Below are 12,950 nucleotides of genomic sequence, written 5' to 3'. Positions count from 1 at the left end.
GAGATCTTGCGCCACCCCTGGGTGCAGGGCAGGCGTTTTTGATGCCTTGCCGCAGCCTCTGCAGCACCCACTTGCAGAATCCCACGCAGGACTGAGGACCCGAGAAATAAAACAACAACAAACCCATTGCGGCGTCTCAAGCCTGGTCCCTGTCAGCAACTTCAGCTAAAGAAACCTCTTGGGAAAAGGGCAAATCAGAGGGCTCCCTTCAGCCTTTGTCAAGCTTTCCATGCCTTCCCTCCAGGCTGCTACTTTTGTGTCTCCAAGCACAAGCCCTAGTGCGGCTAGGAGGGGTTTGACCGAGCCAAGAAATGCAACAGTGAAACAACGGCTGCCCTTTGAAAGTGACAAAGGCTTCTTGGTGTGTCTCCTGAAGTGACACAAGGCTCCCTGTGGGCATTGCAAGGATCAGCGTGTATCAGGGACAGAGATGCCTCCTCTCCAAAGCTCTGAGAAGAACCCGAAGCAGCAGAACCTCATTTCACGTTGAGCCCCCATCAACTCTTCCTCTTTCTTTCCCTCCCATCGGCAGCAGGCAAATGCTCACCGGGCCTCGTGGCTCATGCCAGAGCCTTCTTCCTCCCCAGGAAAACTCCTCCCAGGAAAGGGAGGAGCCCCCCACAGCCCAGGACGATCCAGCTCAGCCCCCCTAGAGCCAGGCTGCCCTCTGAGCCCCACGTGCCCTGGGCCAAGCAGGGATTGGGGACTCTCTTGGCCACAGCCACCACAAAGAAATTGGACGCTCAAACCTCTGACAAGAGGAAAAGGGCCAGCAAAGCCTCAGCCTGGAGCATGAAGGGAGCAGACTCCAGGCTGCTCAGGGAACTGCTAAGCAAGCTCCCAGGGGAAACGGTTTGGAAGGTACTGCGGTCCATCACTGCTGCTCGCTTTGGAAACATCTCCTAAGGCACAGGAGCAGGCGATGCCCAAATGTCGGAAGGCAAGCAGGCAAGGCACGAGGCTGGCTTACCTTGACAGGCATCTTCTCTGGGAAAGAGGATGGAAAAGGAAGCTGTGTGCCCTGTGGAATCCAGGTCAGGGCAAGAATACACGGATGCTTCTAGCCACTGCAGGGAGAAATTTGATGTGCTGCAAGTTCAGCGGGAGATGAAGGTGGCCAGAAATGCAGGGCACGATAAAAAGAGAAGTTTTAAATACATTAAGGGAAAAAAACCCCATTGCAGAAATGACATTGAAATAATCTTGTTCCCTTCTGGGGTGTGGATGGTCACCTCCCAAACAAGGACAGAGACACAGCAAAGGTGTTTATGGTGCATTAGTTGCCTCTGTCTTCGACACCCATCCTTCCCTTCCCAGTGGAAACCATTGCACTGGTGTACCAAGGGACACTGCAAAGTCCTTGAAGAGGGCAAGCCTTGCTCAGCAGAAACCAAAGCACCCTTGTTTGGGGCACAGCATTCCCATCCAAACGCAACACATGCCAGCTACTGGGAAGAAAGAAACTGCATCCCGGTCCAAGCTAGAGCAGTGGGAGCACAATGAGCGCTCCTTGGCAAAGCCCGATTTATTTAGAGCAGAGGCACAGCAGAAGTCAGTGAGCTGCTAACAAGAAACTCTCTTGCCCTCGACAGGCAGTTCAGGAGAGCTCCCCAGAGACAGAGGGACTTCAACTCCCTTTGTCTCTGGAGGATCTATCCTCTCAGGCACACACTAGTGGGTGTTTCCAGCTGGGAACAAGCGTCCCGGGAGCCGTGAGCTTGCCGCTGCTGGCACCAGCGCTCTTCCAGGCGCGGCCCTCGCTCCAGGGAACGATGCCTTGCAGCAGGCTGAGCTCCCGTTCTCGCTGCCAGCAGCTTTCTCTGGCCACGTCCATCTTCAGCCACCAGCCGGTTCTGCTGCTCCCGGAGACGGGCTGGCCTATGAGGGCACAGAGGGGCTGAGTGCTGGCGTGATGCAGGGCTGTGATGTCCCAGGGCTGTGCCGGCCGCAGCACTGTGACATCACCGCGCTGGCGCTGGATAAGCCGGGCCAACGCCCGCGGCCTCCAGTGCAGTTGCGATGGGACGTGCCGGAGCCATGTGTGACGGCGGCGTCCTGGGGATTGCGCTTGTCCTGCTGCTGGCCGCTGGGGCTGTCTGGTGGGCCCTTGGCCACCGGCAACCACCGAGCCGGCGGGCACGGACAGCGCAGAGGAGCGAGCGCCCCGGGGTCCGGCCCGGAGGCTCACGCAGGAACCGAGGAGCCCCTGCGGCTCCCAGGCCCTGCAGGCCTCGGGCCACTCGGCGCAAGCGGCCACGTGCTCCCGCCAGCCCCCTGGGCAGGCCCTGCAGCTGCGGCCCCTGCGTGGCTCTGGCCCAGGAGCTGCAGGAGCTGATGCGGCTGCTCTGGGATCCCAAGGGGACACGGGCGCCGCTCTACTCGGGGATGTGGCAGGCGCTGTGGAAACAACTGCAGCAGCTGGTGAAGCGAGGCCACCTGCCCTGCTGTGGCCTGACCAGCTCCTCCCGAAGCCTCCATCCCTTCAAGAGGCTGCTCCCAGCAAGATTCTCCATCCCTGGGAGAGCCTCAAGGCCTGCAAGGATGGCACAGCAGGGGAGAGCCGCCATCCCTGCAGGAACCTCAGGCTGTCAGAGACCCTGCATCCTGCCAGGAGCCTCTGCTATCTCTGACAGCCTCCATCCCTCGCAGAGGCTCAGGGAGACCTGTCAGCCTGCAGAAGGTGCAGAGCCCGTGGACAGGTCTCCCAGCTCCCTTGGACTCACGGGCTTCAACAACGTGGGCGCAACCCTGACCCCTGACGTGGCCAGGGAAAGCCCAGAAGTCCAAATGGGAGCCCAGCCCGATCCAGGGGAGCCTTCTCGGGACAAGCTGGCCGAGCAGCAAGCGTCCTGGAGCCAGCAGTGCTCATGCCACAGCTGCCAGGACGCTGTGGCGCTTGTGCCAGCCGGCGACGGCCCGAGCCTGGTGCTGGAGACGAGCCTGGAGACACCAAGGAGGTTCCTCCATCTCCAGGAAGCTGTTCCAAGAGAGCCCTGGACTGCCAGCAAGGGCTCTCCAATAGCAGGTGAGATCTCCCGAGGTGCTGTCTGAGGCTCCCCCAGGGCTCTTGAGGGGGGCTTCTTGAGGGGCGCGCGCGGGCAGGCCAGGGCCCCTTGGGAGCAGGCTGGTCGCTGGGCTCTTTCCAGTGCCTCTGATGGCACGGCTTCAGAAAGCCCTGTTTGCGTTTGCAGCTACCCTCGGCACCCCCCCTGGCGAGGAAGCCTCGGGCTGCAGCCCCGGCCGTGGTCAAGAGCAGGTCAGCCCCGAGGCCGGGGACAGCGACGGTGCGGCGTCCCCGCTGCAGCGGGGCTCCTGCAGCCGCCTGTGCGCGCTGCCCGGGCCCGGCTCTGCCGCTGGCCAGCCGTCGGCTGCGGGGCAGTGGCCGCTGCCCGCGCGCAGCAGGGAGCAGGTGAGAGCGGCGCGGCCGCGGGGCCCGGCCCGCTGCACTCGCGCACTGGGGCTTCCTGGGCGCGGCTGATGGCTCGCTTCCGGCCTTTGGCAGGGCAAAAGAAGGAGCTGCAGGAGCTGTACCAGCTGGGCCCGCAGCTGGGCAGCGGTGGCTGCGGCACCGTTTTCTCGGGCATCCGCTCTCCGACGGGAGCCCGGTGAGTGGCCGCGACGGCCGGGCCTGGGACGAGGGGCAGCCTGGGGAGGGGCAGGGCTGGAGCTCAGCCCTCCTCTCTGCATGGCTTGCAGGTGGCCATCAAACGCGTGGCCCGGGAGAGCGTCCTGCAGTGGGACCAGCTGTGAGGGAGCGGGGCCGGCGGGACAGAGCGGGCCGGGGCGGGCAGGAGAATCCCAGGGCGCCGACTGGGAGCGGGAGGCGGGGCACGGCGGGGACAGCGGGCGTGGGCTCAGCGTGCGAGCAGCAGCATGGCGGGCCCGGCCGGGCCAAACAGCGGCGGCGGGGCCGGGCAGGGGCACCCCCCAAGCATCCCCTGGGCGGGAGGAAGCCCCAGCACCAGGGAGGCTGCGCAAGGGGGCACGGGGCCATCCCAGGCAGGCCGCAGCGCAGCAGCCCCAGTGCAGCATCAGGCCTGCCGCAGGCACTGATTTTCTCCTCCTCGCAGCCCGACGGCACCCGCGTGCCCATGGAGGTCGTGCTGATGGAGAAGGTGGGCTCTGGCTGCTACAACATCATCCAGCTCCTCGACTGGTTCGAGCTGCCTGACAGCTTCGTGCTGGTGCTGGAGCGTCCGGAGGCATGGCAGGATCTCCTGCAGTTCCTGCTGGAGCAGGAGTTCCTGTGCGAGGAGATGGCGCGCTGGCTTTTCGTCCAGGTGCTGGAGGCCGTGCGGCACTGCACCGCCTGCGGCGTCCTGCACCGGGACATCAAGCCGGAGAACCTCCTCGTGGACCCGGAGAGCGGCGACCTGAAGCTCATCGACTTCGGCTGTGGCACCTTCCTCCAGGAGCGGGCCTACATGCGCTTTGCCGGTGAGCCCAGGGCCCGGGCCCTGCTCCCCGAGCCAGGCACTGCAGGGGCCCACTCCCTGCTGGGCTGCGGCCTTCAGCCGGCTGCCCTTTGGCCCGGGGCAGATGCCGTGCCCCGGGAGCCGGCTGCCGGCCCTGCCCACAGAGGGGGGCGGCAAAAGCCGGCTCCGGGCCTCCCGGCTGGGCAGGCCAGCAAGGGCCCGGGCCGCTCCGCTGGCCTTCTTGGCCTGGCAGAATGGTTCCTTGGCTTTGGCCAGCTGGCTGGGGGACGCGGGGTGGCCTCGGGGGGGAAGCTGTGGCCGCGGGTGCAGCCCCTGCCTCAGCCAGGAGCCTGGCGCCGGGCTCTGGAAGGCAGCAGCCCGCGCCTGGACAGCGCCGCCCGTCTCCCCTAGGAACGCACGCCTACAGCCCGCCCGAGTGGATCTGTCTGGGCTGCTACCACGGCCACGCGGCCACCGTCTGGTCCCTGGGCGTGCTGCTGTACGTCATGGTCTGTGGGACTCTCCCCTTCGAGGACGACCATGCCATCGTGCTGGGGCAGCTCTTCTTCTGGCAGCAGGTCTCTCCAGGTTGGTCTCCGGCCCCAACAAGGCGGCTTTGGCAGCGGGCGGCGCGCAGCCCGGCGCGGCCCTCGCGCAGCTCCGCGCACCGTCTACCTGCCCCGAGGGCCGGCCGCGGGAGGTGGCCCGTGCCCACGGGGTCAGCGTGGCCCGCGCGGCCCAAGGAGGCGGCCGTGTCCCGCCGTGCCGCTCTCTTCCCGCGGGGCAGAGCGGCTCGGGAGGCCGCCGCAGCCCCGAGCACACGCAGAGCGGCCCGGGCCCCGCGGGCGCCGGGGGCAGCTGGGCAGGAGCCTTCTGCCAGTGACCGGCGCTCTCTGCCTTCTCTCCCCAGAGTGCCAGCACCTGATCCGCTGCTGTTTGGCCAAGAACCCCGCGGACAGGCCGGAGCTGGAGGAGATCTTGCGCCACCCCTGGGTGCAGGGCAGGCGTTTTTGATGCCTTGCCGCAGCCTCTGCAGCACCCACTTGCAGAATCCCACGCAGGACTGAGGACCCGAGAAATAAAACAACAACAAACCCATTGCGGCGTCTCAAGCCTGGTCCCTGTCAGCAACTTCAGCTAAAGAAACCTCTTGGGAAAAGGGCAAATCAGAGGGCTCCCTTCAGCCTTTGTCAAGCTTTCCATGCCTTCCCTCCAGGCTGCTACTTTTGTGTCTCCAAGCACAAGCTGTAGTGCGGCTAGGAGGGGTTTGACCGAGCCAAGAAATGCAACAGTGAAACAACGGCTGCCCTTTGAAAGTGACAAAGGCTTCTTGGTGTGTCTCCTGAAGTGACACAAGGCTCCCTGTGGGCATTGCAAGGATCAGCGTGTATCAGGGACAGAGATGCCTCCTCTCCAAAGCTCTGAGAAGAACCCGAAGCAGCAGAACCTCATTTCACGTTGAGCCCCCATCAACTCTTCCTCTTTCTTTCCCTCCCATCGGCAGCAGGCAAATGCTCACCGGGCCTCGTGGCTCATGCCAGAGCCTTCTTCCTCCCCAGGAAAACTCCTCCCAGGAAAGGGAGGAGCCCCCCACAGCCCAGGACGATCCAGCTCAGCCCCCCTAGAGCCAGGCTGCCCTCTGAGCCCCACGTGCCCTGGGCCAAGCAGGGATTGGGGACTCTCTTGGCCACAGCCACCACAAAGAAATTGGACGCTCAAACCTCTGACAAGAGGAAAAGGGCCAGCAAAGCCTCAGCCTGGAGCATGAAGGGAGCAGACTCCAGGCTGCTCAGGGAACTGCTAAGCAAGCTCCCAGGGGAAACGGTTTGGAAGGTACTGCGGTCCATCACTGCTGCTCGCTTTGGAAACATCTCCTAAGGCACAGGAGCAGGCGATGCCCAAATGTCGGAAGGCAAGCAGGCAAGGCACGAGGCTGGCTTGCCTTGACAGGCATCTTCTCTGGGAAAGAGGATGGAAAAGGAAGCTGTGTGCCCTGTGGAATCCAGGTCAGGGCAAGAATACACGGATGCTTCTAGCCACTGCAGGGAGAAATTTGATGTGCTGCAAGTTCAGCGGGAGATGAAGGTGGCCAGAAATGCAGGGCACGATAAAAAGAGAAGTTTTAAATACATTAAGGGAAAAAAACCCCATTGCAGAAATGACATTGAAATAATCTTGTTCCCTTCTGGGGTGTGGATGGTCACCTCCCAAACAAGGACAGAGACACAGCAAAGGTGTTTATGGTGCATTAGTTGCCTCTGTCTTCGACACCCATCCTTCCCTTCCCAGTGGAAACCATTGCACTGGTGTACCAAGGGACACTGCAAAGTCCTTGAAGAGGGCAAGCCTTGCTCAGCAGAAACCAAAGCACCCTTGTTTGGGGCACAGCATTCCCATCCAAACGCAACACATGCCAGCTACTGGGAAGAAAGAAACTGCATCCCGGTCCAAGCTAGAGCAGTGGGAGCACAATGAGCGCTCCTTGGCAAAGCCCGATTTATTTAGAGCAGAGGCACAGCAGAAGTCAGTGAGCTGCTAACAAGAAACTCTCTTGCCCTCGACAGGCAGTTCAGGAGAGCTCCCCAGAGACAGAGGGACTTCAACTCCCTTTGTCTCTGGAGGATCTATCTTCTCAGGCACACACTAGTGGGTGTTTCCAGCTGGGAACAAGCGTCCCGGGAGCCGTGAGCTTGCCGCTGCTGGCACCAGCGCTCTTCCAGGCGCGGCCCTCGCTCCAGGGAACGATGCCTTGCAGCAGGCTGAGCTCCCGTTCTCCCTGCCAGCAGCTTTCTCTGGCCACGTCCATCTTCAGCCACCAGCCGGTTCTGCTGCTCCCGGAGACGGGCTGGCCTATGAGGGCACAGAGGGGCTGAGTGCTGGCGTGATGCAGGGCTGTGATGTCCCAGGGCTGTGCCGGCCGCAGCACTGTGACATCACCGCGCTGGCGCTGGATAAGCCGGGCCAACGCCCGCGGCCTCCAGTGCAGTTGCGATGGGACGTGCCGGAGCCATGTGTGACGGCGGCGTCCTGGGGATTGCGCTTGTCCTGCTGCTGGCCGCTGGGGCTGTCTGGTGGGCCCTTGGCCACCGGCAACCACCGAGCCGGCGGGCACGGACAGCGCAGAGGAGCGAGCGCCCCGGGGTCCGGCCCGGAGGCTCACGCAGGAACCGAGGAGCCCCTGCGGCTCCCAGGCCCTGCAGGCCTCGGGCCACTCGGCGCAAGCGGCCACGTGCTCCCGCCAGCCCCCTGGGCAGGCCCTGCAGCTGCGGCCCCTGCGTGGCTCTGGCCCAGGAGCTGCAGGAGCTGATGCGGCTGCTCTGGGATCCCAAGGGGACACGGGCGCCGCTCTACTCGGGGATGTGGCAGGCGCTGTGGAAACAACTGCAGCAGCTGGTGAAGCGAGGCCACCTGCCCTGCTGTGGCCTGACCAGCTCCTCCCGAAGCCTCCATCCCTTCAAGAGGCTGCTCCCAGCAAGATTCTCCATCCCTGGGAGAGCCTCAAGGCCTGCAAGGATGGCACAGCAGGGGAGAGCCGCCATCCCTGCAGGAACCTCAGGCTGTCAGAGACCCTGCATCCTGCCAGGAGCCTCTGCTATCTCTGACAGCCTCCATCCCTCGCAGAGGCTCAGGGAGACCTGTCAGCCTGCAGAAGGTGCAGAGCCCGTGGACAGGTCTCCCAGCTCCCTTGGACTCACGGGCTTCAACAACGTGGGCGCAACCCTGACCCCTGACGTGGCCAGGGAAAGCCCAGAAGTCCAAATGGGAGCCCAGCCCGATCCAGGGGAGCCTTCTCGGGACAAGCTGGCCGAGCAGCAAGCGTCCTGGAGCCAGCAGTGCTCATGCCACAGCTGCCAGGACGCTGTGGCGCTTGTGCCAGCCGGCGACGGCCCGAGCCTGGTGCTGGAGACGAGCCTGGAGACACCAAGGAGGTTCCTCCATCTCCAGGAAGCTGTTCCAAGAGAGCCCTGGACTGCCAGCAAGGGCTCTCCAATAGCAGGTGAGATCTCCCGAGGTGCTGTCTGAGGCTCCCCCAGGGCTCTTGAGGGGCGCGGCCGGGCCAGGCCAGGGCCCCTGGGAGCAGGCTGGTCGCTGGCTCTTTCCAGTGCCTCTGATGGCACGGCTTCAGAAAGCCCTGTTTGCTTTGCAGCTACTCCCGGCACCCCCCTGGGCGAGGAAGCCTCGGGCTGCAGCCCCGGCCGTGGTCAAGAGCAGAGTCCAGCCCACGAGGCCGGGGACAGCGACGGTGCCGCCGTGCCCCGCTGCAGCGGGGCTCCTGCAGCCGCCTGTGCGCGCTGCCCGGGCCCGGCTCTGCCGCTGGCCAGCCCGTCGGCTGCGGGGCAGTGGCCGCTGCCCGGCGCGCAGCAGGGAGCAGGTGAGAGCGGCGCGGCCCGCGGGGGCCCGGCCCGCTGCACTCGCGGGCACTGGGGGCTTCCTGGGCGCGGGGCTGATGGCTCGCTCTCGGCCTTTGGCAGGGCAAAAGAAGGAGCTGCAGGAGCTGTACCAGCTGGGCCCGCAGCTGGGCAGCGGTGGCTGCGGCACCGTTTTCTCGGGCATCCGCCTCTCCGACGGGAGCCCGGTGAGTGGCCGCGACGGCCGGGCCTGGGACGAGGGGCAGCGCTGGGGAGGGGCAGGGCTGGAGCTCAGCCCTCCTCTCTGCATGGCTTGCAGGTGGCCATCAAACGCGTGGCCCGGGAGAGCGTCCTGCAGTGGGACCAGCTGGTGAGGGAGCGGGGCCGGCGGGACAGAGCGGGCCGGGGCGGGCAGGGAGAATCCCGGGGCGCCGACTGGGAGCGGGAGGCGGGGCACGGCGGGGACAGCGGGCGTGGGCTCAGCGTGCGAGCAGCAGCATGGCGGGCCCGGCCGGGCCAAACAGCGGCGGCGGGGCCGGGCAGGGGCACCCCCCAAGCATCCCCTGGGCGGGAGGAAGCCCCAGCACCAGGGAGGCTGCGCAAGGGGGCACGGGGCCATCCCAGGCAGGCCGCAGCGCAGCAGCCCCAGTGCAGCATCAGGCCTGCCGCAGGCACTGATTTTCTCCTCCTCGCAGCCCGACGGCACCCGCGTGCCCATGGAGGTCGTGCTGATGGAGAAGGTGGGCTCTGGCTGCTACAACATCATCCAGCTCCTCGACTGGTTCGAGCTGCCTGACAGCTTCGTGCTGGTGCTGGAGCGTCCGGAGGCATGGCAGGATCTCCTGCAGTTCCTGCTGGAGCAGGAGTTCCTGTGCGAGGAGATGGCGCGCTGGCTTTTCGTCCAGGTGCTGGAGGCCGTGCGGCACTGCACCGCCTGCGGCGTCCTGCACCGGGACATCAAGCCGGAGAACCTCCTCGTGGACCCGGAGAGCGGCGACCTGAAGCTCATCGACTTCGGCTGTGGCACCTTCCTCCAGGAGCGGGCCTACACGCGCTTTGCCGGTGAGCCCAGGGCCCGGGCCCTGCTCCCCGAGCCAGGCACTGCAGGGGCCCACTCCCTGCTGGGCTGCGGCCTTCAGCCGGCTGCCCTTTGGCCCGGGGCAGACGCCGTGCCCCGGGAGCCGGCTGCCGGCCCTGCCCACAGAGGGGGGCGGCAAAAGCCGGCTCCGGGCCTCCCGGCTGGGCAGGCCAGCAAGGGCCCGGGCCGCTCCGCTGGCCTTCTTGGCCTGGCAGAATGGTTCCTTGGCTTTGGCCAGCTGGCTGGGGGACGCGGGGTGGCCTCGGGGGGGAAGCTGTGGCCGCGGGTGCAGCCCCTGCCTCAGCCAGGAGCCTGGCGCCGGGCTCTGGAAGGCAGCAGCCCGCGCCTGGACAGCGCCGCCCGTCTCCCCTAGGAACGCACGCCTACAGCCCGCCCGAGTGGATCTGTCTGGGCTGCTACCACGGCCACGCGGCCACCGTCTGGTCCCTGGGCGTGCTGCTGTACGTCATGGTCTGTGGGACTCTCCCCTTCGAGGACGACCATGCCATCGTGCTGGGGCAGCTCTTCTTCTGGCAGCAGGTCTCTCCAGGTTGGTCTCCGGCCCCAACAAGGCGGCTTTGGCAGCGGGCGGCGCGCAGCCCGGCGCGGCCCTCGCGCAGCTCCGCGCACCGTCTACCTGCCCCGAGGGCCGGCCGCGGGAGGTGGCCCGTGCCCACGGGGTCAGCGTGGCCCGCGCGGCCCAAGGAGGCGGCCGTGTCCCGCCGTGCCGCTCTCTTCCCGCGGGGCAGAGCGGCTCGGGAGGCCGCCGCAGCCCCGAGCACACGCAGAGCGGCCCGGGCCCCGCGGGCGCCGGGGGCAGCTGGGCAGGAGCCTTCTGCCAGTGACCGGCGCTCTCTGCCTTCTCTCCCCAGAGTGCCAGCACCTGATCCGCTGCTGTTTGGCCAAGAACCCCGCGGACAGGCCGGAGCTGGAGGAGATCTTGCGCCACCCCTGGGTGCAGGGCAGGCGTTTTTGATGCCTTGCCGCAGCCTCTGCAGCACCCACTTGCAGAATCCCACGCAGGACTGAGGACCCGAGAAATAAAACAACAACAAACCCATTGCGGCGTCTCAAGCCTGGTCCCTGTCAGCAACTTCAGCTAAAGAAACCTCTTGGGAAAAGGGCAAATCAGAGGGCTCCCTTCAGCCTTTGTCAAGCTTTCCATGCCTTCCCTCCAGGCTGCTACTTTTGTGTCTCCAAGCACAAGCCCTAGTGCGGCTAGGAGGGGTTTGACCGAGCCAAGAAATGCAACAGTGAAACAACGGCTGCCCTTTGAAAGTGACAAAGGCTTCTTGGTGTGTCTCCTGAAGTGACACAAGGCTCCCTGTGGGCATTGCAAGGATCAGCGTGTATCAGGGACAGAGATGCCTCCTCTCCAAAGCTCTGAGAAGAACCCGAAGCAGCAGAACCTCATTTCACGTTGAGCCCCCATCAACTCTTCCTCTTTCTTTCCCTCCCATCGGCAGCAGGCAAATGCTCACCGGGCCTCGTGGCTCATGCCAGAGCCTTCTTCCTCCCCAGGAAAACTCCTCCCAGGAAAGGGAGGAGCCCCCCACAGCCCAGGACGATCCAGCTCAGCCCCCCTAGAGCCAGGCTGCCCTCTGAGCCCCACGTGCCCTGGGCCAAGCAGGGATTGGGGACTCTCTTGGCCACAGCCACCACAAAGAAATTGGACGCTCAAACCTCTGACAAGAGGAAAAGGGCCAGCAAAGCCTCAGCCTGGAGCATGAAGGGAGCAGACTCCAGGCTGCTCAGGGAACTGCTAAGCAAGCTCCCAGGGGAAACGGTTTGGAAGGTACTGCGGTCCATCACTGCTGCTCGCTTTGGAAACATCTCCTAAGGCACAGGAGCAGGCGATGCCCAAATGTCGGAAGGCAAGCAGGCAAGGCACGAGGCTGGCTTACCTTGACAGGCATCTTCTCTGGGAAAGAGGATGGAAAAGGAAGCTGTGTGCCCTGTGGAATCCAGGTCAGGGCAAGAATACACGGATGCTTCTAGCCACTGCAGGGAGAAATTTGATGTGCTGCAAGTTCAGCGGGAGATGAAGGTGGCCAGAAATGCAGGGCACGATAAAAAGAGAAGTTTTAAATACATTAAGGGAAAAAAACCCCATTGCAGAAATGACATTGAAATAATCTTGTTCCCTTCTGGGGTGTGGATGGTCACCTCCCAAACAAGGACAGAGACACAGCAAAGGTGTTTATGGTGCATTAGTTGCCTCTGTCTTCGACACCCATCCTTCCCTTCCCAGTGGAAACCATTGCACTGGTGTACCAAGGGACACTGCAAAGTCCTTGAAGAGGGCAAGCCTTGCTCAGCAGAAACCAAAGCACCCTTGTTTGGGGCACAGCATTCCCATCCAAACGCAACACATGCCAGCTACTGGGAAGAAAGAAACTGCATCCCGGTCCAAGCTAGAGCAGTGGGAGCACAATGAGCGCTCCTTGGCAAAGCCCGATTTATTTAGAGCAGAGGCACAGCAGAAGTCAGTGAGCTGCTAACAAGAAACTCTCTTGCCCTCGACAGGCAGTTCAGGAGAGCTCCCCAGAGACAGAGGGACTTCAACTCCCTTTGTCTCTGGAGGATCTATCCTCTCAGGCACACACTAGTGGGTGTTTCCAGCTGGGAACAAGCGTCCCGGGAGCCGTGAGCTTGCCGCTGCTGGCACCAGCGCTCTTCCAGGCGCGGCCCTCGCTCCAGGGAACGATGCCTTGCAGCAGGCTGAGCTCCCGTTCTCGCTGCCAGCAGCTTTCTCTGGCCACGTCCATCTTCAGCCACCAGCCGGTTCTGCTGCTCCCGGAGACGGGCTGGCCTATGAGGGCACAGAGGGGCTGAGTGCTGGCGTGATGCAGGGCTGTGATGTCCCAGGGCTGTGCCGGCCGCAGCACTGTGACATCACCGCGCTGGCGCTGGATAAGCCGGGCCAACGCCCGCGGCCTCCAGTGCAGTTGCGATGGGACGTGCCGGAGCCATGTGTGACGGCGGCGTCCTGGGGATTGCGCTTGTCCTGCTGCTGGCCGCTGGGGCTGTCTGGTGGGCCCTTGGCCACCGGCAACCACCGAGCCGGCGGGCACGGACAGCGCAGAGGAGCGAGCGCCCCGGGGTCCG

The 12,950-nt window shown here is 64.3% G+C and overlaps 1 protein-coding gene across 1 annotated transcript; it reads left to right on the top strand.

Moving 5' to 3' along the window:
• The first annotated feature begins 3,477 nt into the window (after nt 1-3,477).
• LOC136557545 (serine/threonine-protein kinase pim-1-like) lies at nt 3,478-5,429 on the top strand. The gene is made up of 5 exons (XM_066551539.1): nt 3,478-3,605; nt 3,697-3,859; nt 4,071-4,437; nt 4,827-5,003; nt 5,326-5,429. The coding sequence occupies exons 1-5, from the start codon at nt 3,478-3,480 to the stop codon at nt 5,427-5,429; spliced, it is 939 nt and encodes a 312-aa protein (XP_066407636.1).
• The last annotated feature ends 7,521 nt before the right edge of the window (nt 5,430-12,950 follow it).

Source organism: Molothrus aeneus, chromosome 6 (genome assembly GCF_037042795.1).
Source record: "Molothrus aeneus isolate 106 chromosome 6, BPBGC_Maene_1.0, whole genome shotgun sequence".
In the NCBI taxonomy this organism is placed as follows: Eukaryota; Metazoa; Chordata; class Aves; order Passeriformes; family Icteridae; genus Molothrus; species Molothrus aeneus.
Note: the sequence above shows the minus strand (reverse complement) of the source record. Positions and strands in the feature narration are given on the sequence as shown.